The sequence below is a fragment of the Excalfactoria chinensis genome, chromosome 1 (assembly GCF_039878825.1).
Source record: "Excalfactoria chinensis isolate bCotChi1 chromosome 1, bCotChi1.hap2, whole genome shotgun sequence".
Classification (NCBI taxonomy): Eukaryota; Metazoa; Chordata; class Aves; order Galliformes; family Phasianidae; genus Excalfactoria; species Excalfactoria chinensis.
In genome coordinates, this window is record NC_092825.1 from 121,793,956 (window position 1) to 121,802,449 (window position 8,494).

Consider the following 8,494-nt stretch of genomic DNA (forward strand, 5'->3'; position numbering starts at 1 on the left):
ATCTCTCACAATGGCAGCATCCTGAAGTCATGAAATATGAACCAAATACTATCAAATGATTGACCAGGATGAAGGTACAGTAGGTAAAGCTATTCCACGATAACAGTCCTACCCTTCTGACACAAAGTTTTATATTCCTCCAGCTTTTTCAATCATACGGCCAACTCATGACAGTCAATATGATTTAAAGTGTATGAATGTAATCTATTTAAATTCTTCATCATTGCATTTAAGACATGTAGCAAGGCTCTCATTAGTTGCCTGTAGACACTAAAATTATTACTTGGAAATTATTACCAGCAAAGGAATCATAGGAGCTTATTAGCTTTGTTTCCTGTCAAATTTCCTGTGGTTTCCAATGGACATACTGTGCAGCCTGGAGATTTGCAGTAGTACGGTCTGACCAGAACTCTGAGCTACAAATCCAGATGTGGGCAGAACGGGATAAGTACTGGGATAATGTACTTCCATCATATATAACTGATGCAGACACATGATTTCCAAAGAGTTAAGCTGTTGTAGGCAAATGAAGTGGATGTGATATTTTGTGATGACATGACTGACCATTGTCAGCTAACACATTTTGTGAGCGCTAGCACCTAGTATTGACAAGATTATGTGGCACTTAAAAAATTGTTAACTGGCAAGTCTTTAAGAAAAACAAACAAACAAAACATCTTTTTGGTATATATCCCAGTTTTGCGTAGAACATTCCATTTGATAATGAAAAGGAATTATTCTGTGTTGATCATTTACTCTCACCACTGATGAATACTCGAACAAAATAATGATGTAAAAAGGCTTCTTTAAAACAGCGTCTTCTTTGGGCATAATCAGTACCTCAACAATGTATATAGAATATGTTTTGCTTAAAAAATAGTTCAGTGCAAAATGTTATGAACGTAATCAACTTTATCAATACTGTAACAAACAAAAGGAATCGCAGGTGCGGAATTTCATTCAGAAAAATGTTAAGCATAAACCAGTTCTACTTAGATACGATAAACATACTAATTGCAATTGTTTGGGTAGTAATAATATAATAGTTTAAAAACAACAACAACAACAAAAATATATATATAAAAAAAATAACACAAATTGGTAACTGAAGGCTGAAGAAGCACTGTGTAATTTATAGAAATCCCTCTTGTCCTAAGACAAGTCCATCCAACTCATGAACAAGATGTTACCGATCCTATATGAAATGTGTATTAATTTCAATTAATTGATGGGGTTGCTCCTCTGGGCAGCTGTGCCAGCACCTCACCGCCCTCTGTGTGAAAGATTTTCTCCTAATACCCAATCTAAGTCTCCCTCTTTTAGTTTAAAAGTGATCCCCCTTGTCCCATCACTGTCTCCCTGTGTAAAAAGTTGGTCTCTGTTGTGTTTATAAGATACCTTTAAGTACTGGAAGGCAGCAATTAGGTCTACTTGGAGCTTTCTCTTCTCCAAGCTGAACAAGTCCCTCAGCCTACTCCAGCCCTCTGATCATCTTCACGGCCTTTCTCTGGACACACACCAAGAGCTCTATGCCTTTCTTGTGCTGGGGACCCAGCATTATCTGAGACTTCTCTGTATTTTCTTTATATTGAAGAATAAGAAAGAATTTGCAGTATGAAACAGTTTGGTAAATATCTACTGCAGTCGCATGAACAAAAGCAACAACTGATTTTCAATCCATGTGTAACCTTTATGTAACTTTTTGGTGGGGAACTTCCCTGACATATAAAGAAAATGAAAATCTTTGTATGTCTTGAATAACCTGTGAGACCCTTTCCATTGAATTAGCAAGGTCACATGGTATTTCTGACACTATAGGATGATACATATAGATGTCACTCTGCTTATAAAACCATAATCATAGAATTCCGCCCACAGACATTCACAGTTTTTTTAAAGCATTTTGGTTATGAGATGCTGTCATTAAGATTTGCAAGTCATTGACATTGACATTTATACTTGTTTGTGCTGAAGAGCCGTTGAAGTCAGGAGCATAATGTCCAGTGAACCATTGCAAGAAATAATGGTTTATCTGTGTCACCAGATTTTTAACTAAAGCACAGCAGAACGTTAAAAACTTCTGGTTGTCTTTTTTTTCTGTCATCTACAATGGATGAAATAAATTGAGAATGCTTATATTCACCTTTGCTTCTTCTTCGCAGTATTAAGATATATAATATCGCACCATAACTGATTATGATAGTAGTCACTGTATGTTTTTGTCAACAAGAAAAAGCCACTTTTTAGAATTATCCTAACCCTACAAAGAGGTATGTGTGCATATAACTTTATGTTATTTAAATAACCTGAATAACACTATTCTGTATAATAAAGAAGGGTGAAGTAGTAGCAACAGAGTACTAAACTGAGATAAAGAAGCACTTTGTAAATGTTCAGTTTCCCTAGATTGTATTTCACAGTATAGAAGCTTAAAAAAAATACTTCAGAAGTCACCTGGAACTAACATACTGTTTTTGTAACATACTGAATGATGTTTTGCTGAGAGGATAGTCCTCTGGATAGATGATCATAGAATCATAGAATGATTCATTATTTTATTTCACTTGATGATATTGAAAATGGGAGATGCTCTGTTGGTGTGATAACTGATAACAGAAACGAAATTGTCTGTTATATGGCCACTGAAGGAATGTATGATCCTTCCCTATTTTCTCTTTCTTAGCAGACTATTGGCATTAGTAGTTTTTCCTTCAACCTAATTACCTTTGGACATGGGGTTGGCATGTAACATGTGAGGCATGTATATTGGAACAAAGTGTGGCTCTGGGCATAGAAGTGCCTCAACAGAGCTAGCAGCTTCTTCAGCAGTTTTCATTTTGGGTAATAATGTACTTCTGTTCGTGCAGGGAACTTGTTTTCCCCAGAGGAACTGAGGGTGCTGTGCCCCAGTGGCATTCGGGGAGGATGCCACTTACCTTGCCTAAGTCTGGTTGACGTGGCTCTGATTTAACTATAAATGAGGCCATATGCCAGATGCATCATATCAACTAATGATTATTGAAAAACTGCTGTATTTAGTGTGCAGTGAGAAAACAGATGGGTTGTTTCCTTTTAACATTATCTGAACTTTGTCACAAAAAGCTTCAAATGATCTCTGGTTGTTTTTTTTAATTAGTCACTGAGTAACCTATTCAATACTGTCTCATTCATCAAGTGAGTTCTTTATGTGAAGACATCCTGTCAGGTGCAGCAGACAAAGCAATGAACAGCATTGGTACTATTAATGACTCACAGAATGATATCGCAAGGATTGTAAAATGACACCTTGTTATCTAACAGACTCTGATCATAACTGTATGATTTATAAAAACAAAACATATCAAATGTGTTGTAAATATGTCCCCCAATGAAGGAAAATAAATGCCATTGAAAGCAATTCAGTTATAAGCTGTATCATCCTTCTGAACACAAAATGGGAGGGAATGTTTTACATATCCTTGGGATGAAAGGGGTTGTCGCTCTCAGCTGTTCGTTTGTTAATGTTCATTTAATACTCATGCTATATCAGACATCATAAATCTTTCACTATTTTACTCTTTTCACTACTTTACTATTTTAACTCTGATAATTATGCTATGTATAAAATGTAATTCCTTGGTTAACCTGCCTGCTTGGATTGAACTGCCAAAGCTCAAACTGCTGTTGTGGTTTTTACCATACTTTGCTCATGTCATATTGTTGCAATGAACACATTATGCATACAGCACAGCGTTCATCTTCTTAAGGCAGAGTACAAGCCTTTCATCCTTGCAAAGAATGAGTAGTTGCACTTCGATTTTAATATTTGTGTTTGCTTTTGGGTTTATTAGCTCTAACTGTGAAAACACAGTAATTTTGTGTGCTGCATCTGGCTAGGTCTTGAAAAAAGTGGATCAGGGTTTGTCATGTCCCTGTTCTGTGGCTTTAAGCTATCAAAAAATAGTGCTGTGGTAAAAAAGGACCGGTACTCTGCTGGTTTGATAGGTGGTATTCTCATCATTACCAGCTTGAGGTTATGTTGAAAAACAAGGGAAATTAATTGTCACTGGTAAGATCCTGTGGCAAAACAAAGGTCTTTTTATTGTACTTCTCCTGAATTTGTTCTTGGTTTTTGTTTTGTTTTTTTTTTTTCCTGCAGACTCCAGAAGAAGGAGCCTCTACAACCATCTATGCAGCAGTATCACCTGAGATGGAAGGAGTTGGCGGCTGCTACCTTTACAATGAGGAAAGGACAAAATCAGCTGACGTAGCATATGATGAGGAGCTGCAGAGAAGGCTCTGGACAGAAAGCTGCAAGATGGTTGGGATTTCTGATGAATCCATCAGAGCTCCCTAGAAGAAGCCACTTCCAGCCGGGTATATGAAATGCATTGGCAAGCATCTAAGGTGAATTCTTGCCATATCAGTCATCATCCTGGAAATCACCGTTCAGTCCCAAAGGCAAACATGAACAGCTCTGTTCTTCACTCAAACCCCTAGTCTGCTAGGGTGTGGGGGGAATATTCCCACAGAAAGATGTACGTGGTTGGTTTTAAATCTAACCATCAGTTTTGTAAATCATGATGTTTCAGTCCGTGATTAAAATACAATCTTTAACCTTGTGCAGAGTTGAGTTTTCATTTTTTGTTCAACAAGAGAATGCTTTCCATGGTGAGCACCTTGTATCTATGGCATGTTGAACTTAAGCCACCTTTGTACATACAGTTCACTCTTTCATAATCAGTTTTAAATGTTGCAGCTTCTTTCCTTAAGCTTCATTAATCTTTAATACTCTTTATACTGAATGTCAGTTCAGCCTAATTCAGACATTTAGCATTCATTGTAATTATACTGTTTCTATCATAACATTAGTTTTATATGTCAAATTTTATCCAGAGGTGTTAAGTGAAGATGAAAACAATATCAAAAAGGAAATGTAAAATCATATGATCTTAAGACAGGATGTAGAATTTAAATGTTTTCAGATGTGAGGGTTTAAATGAAAACCTGAGAAATGAGGAAGGGATCAAATGTCAAAATGATGGCATGCATTGTGACAGAGGGTGCAGTTAGCTTGTTGTCTCTGCAGTGGGCACAGATTACTCGTCCCCATTGTAAACTTGCTTCTTGCCTTTTCTTTAGCAAGGAGATTCACTCATCTACCCCTTATTAGATGAAGAGTCACTTCCTTTGGTTAGTTTTAAACCTGGTTCATATGAGTTTCCTGACTGAAGTTGGTGATTTGGAAAATACATCAAACGATGCTGTCCATTTGATCTATGTTGCTAAGGGTTTTGGAGTTTGAGGCTTTCAACATATCCTCTTTAAGTAGTTGCTTTTCCATATTGAAAAGTAGTCCATGCTTACTCACTTGAATTACTTACACAGAAGCGACAGGATACTTTTCATTTAATTATGCATCTCTCTCCTAAGAATTCCTAACAGATAATTGGCTTTTAAAAATTATTTATTTATTTATTTATTACTGTTACTAAGTGTGGAACTGATATTTTTTATGGAGCTATCTTTGATAAACCCCAAACAAAACTGAAATGTGACAAAATAGTTTGAGATCCTACAAGCTCAAATAACTAGAAGACAGAACTGGACTGACGATAGATCAACATTTTAACAGTGAAGGTGATAAAGAGTTGAAATAACTTCCTGTCAAGTTTAGAATTTGCCCTCAAACTTCTCATCAGAGGAAACTATCCAAGCATGGGCTCTGTGACTGGGGAACCTGGGCTCTGTAACTGGGGAACCTGAGCTCTCGCTGGCCTTTCCCCATGTCATTAATTTTAGGTATTGTCTGGAAAAGCAGAACAATCCTATAAATTCCATCACATCTCCTTTTTTAAGATATGCACAATGATAGAAAGCAATGGGTGAATGTAAAGCTTTGAAGTACTGAAAATCACTGCGTAACAGAACTTAATGCAAAAATACTGTTGTGCTCTCATTTGCAGCAGACTATGAACAATATGAATGTTTCTATGCACTGAACCCCAGAATAATATCCCCTTTGGGTTTTTTAGCTCAGACCCGGTGCTTCACTGACCATATCTCCAGTCTTTTGTTCAGAGTGAAATCACGTCTGACAGAAAGAAAGAATACTGACATGCCCATAGAATAGCAAGGAGATGCCAAGACAAAAAATAATATGAACAACAAAAAGCATACAAGAATGAAAATAATAAAAATCTGAAGGAGAGCATATTTCCCCTCTGAATTAAGTAATGCATGAGTTATTTCTGTCTCCTTGGAGTTAGTATATACGTGGGTTAGCAGCAGGAAGTTTATCACTCGCTCACTATAGCACTTTCTCCGTATGACTGACTGACTTTTTCTGGTAACTGAATGTAGTGTTTGTGAAATGTGCCAGACTGACACCCTGGGAACTAAAATCCTCTGTTTATTCACGGATCGTGCACAGGATGCACTAAGCCTGCTAGACAGCCAACATTTTCATGTTGCCATAGCATTCCCACAGAGCATCACTGCTGCTAGAAGGATGTCTAGGATTACTCAAACTAGATAGAACCAAAGTACCTTCAAGATTAACGCTATCAAAGTGACACAGTATTTAAACAACCAGTTTCAAAGAATCATAAAATGGCTTGGGTTGGAAGGCACCCCAAGGATCATGAAGTTCTAACACCACTGCCACAGGCAGGACTACCAGCCTCCAGATTTGGTACTAGACCAGGCTGCCCAGGGCCCCATCCAACTTGGTCTTGAACACCCCCAGGGATGGAGCATTCACAAACTCTGGGCAGCCTGTGCCAGCACCCCTCTGTGAAGAACAGTGTAGCATAAGGAATGGTAAAATAGCAAATGCTAAAGGGAGTTAGCCATTCTTTCAGTGTAGTCTAAACCATTTTGTTAGTGACCTCAGTCCCATGAACTCTGTTTTAACGTCATTGAAAACAACATTTGTGTGTTGTCAGGAATACAGATTGTGCCTGAAAGAGGGAAAACCATGTCCTAAAATCAGAGATTTCTAGAACATTGCAACAGCATGAATTTATAATTGAGCTAATTGTAAAAGCATTATCTTAGGAACTAAAAGTGGTGAACTTTTTCTACTTTGCGGCATCATATAGGCATATGAGCTTGTCTTGAGCAAAATCCAGTATTGTTATAAAGTCTTGCATGTCACTATGAGTCGTCCCCTGTGACAGATGGAAAAATCCAACTTAATCCTTAGCGTATCTATTTAGGGATAAACACGTATATGTATGTACCATACAGAAGTAAGACAGTGATTTTACCTCTTCATACAGCAATGCAAAGAACTCCTTGACATTTCACATTTCAAGAACATGGAATTTCTGAAGACTGAAGAAGCCTGTTTTTTACTTCACAGAAGATACAGTTTAGAGATGGCTTGTGTCCTTACAGGAGATTCACATGTATATGCAACAAACACACAAACAAAACCCAACCTGAGAACTTTTCAGTCTTGCAAAGAAAGGTAAACCAGGCTACAACAGCTGTAAAGTGAAGTTAGACAAACTAATCTTACAACAGGAAAACAGTCTCTATTTGAGAGTAATTACATAATGAAACACATAGATCTGATAACCAAAGATAATGAAAGGATATCTCTTTTCATTAAAAGGAAAGGAGGCCAGGTAGGCTTCTAAGCAAAGTAGGTCAGTCATATAGAAGTCATACATAGATTTCCCTCAGGTCCAAATTGAGAGCACTTATTTCTACCTGTATGAGGGTGGCTCATTGCTCACACTTTTAAAATGGCTATTTCTATATCTATACTCACCCAAAATAATGTTTAATTCAAAAATCCAGATGTACCAGGGAGGGACAGAGAGGATCACTTTTCCTCCACCTGCTGGTCATGAGCTTTTCAATGCACCCTGGGATACCACTGACCTCCTTGGCCACAAGGGCACACTGCTGGCTCATGGCCAACCTGCTACCCACCAGACACCCAGATCCCTCTCTGCAGAACTCCTCTCCAGCAACTCAGACCCTCACCTGTACTGATGCTATTTACACAATGTTATTTAAAGAGTGAACCTGCATAGGAACTAAATAATGTGTTGACAAAGTACTCTCAGTCTCTTAGGGAAGTGTTAACTTTTCTGTTAATTAACTAGTTAATCTGCAAACTGTGGGGAAGCTAATCATATACTGGAAGAACAAGTGCTGTTATTCACACAAAACAGGGCAGATAAATCTTTGCTTTGAGTTCAAAATTGATTGAAGTCCTAAATGTGGAACCTCCAGCCACACTTCCACAGTGTTTTGTAAATAGTTAAAAATAACTATTCGATTTCTGCACAACTACCAATTGCTATGGTATATGATATAAAAAAAGGAACCTTACTGCTTGTCCTCAAGATCACTATTGCATCTTCCAAATGCACAGTGACATTATTGCTAAATACAAAAATACACAACAGATATTTAATTAAGTCCTCATCCTAAATAAGCTATGATCATGCAAGCTGTAGCTTTTGTACAGTTAATGTGTGAGAACGTCCTTCCTTAT

General features: G+C 37.5%; 1 protein-coding gene across 1 annotated transcript in view; it reads left to right on the forward strand.

Annotated features, from left to right (window-relative positions):
• Window positions 1-4,601, forward strand: part of DHRSX (dehydrogenase/reductase X-linked) — a 149,499-nt gene extending 144,898 nt beyond the window's left edge. The window contains exon 7 of the mRNA XM_072345629.1: window positions 4,139-4,601. Coding sequence (XP_072201730.1) covers window positions 4,139-4,336 — 198 coding nt within the window. The 3' untranslated portion in view covers window positions 4,337-4,601. The remainder of the gene's footprint in view (window positions 1-4,138) is intronic.
• The last annotated feature ends 3,893 nt before the right edge of the window (window positions 4,602-8,494 follow it).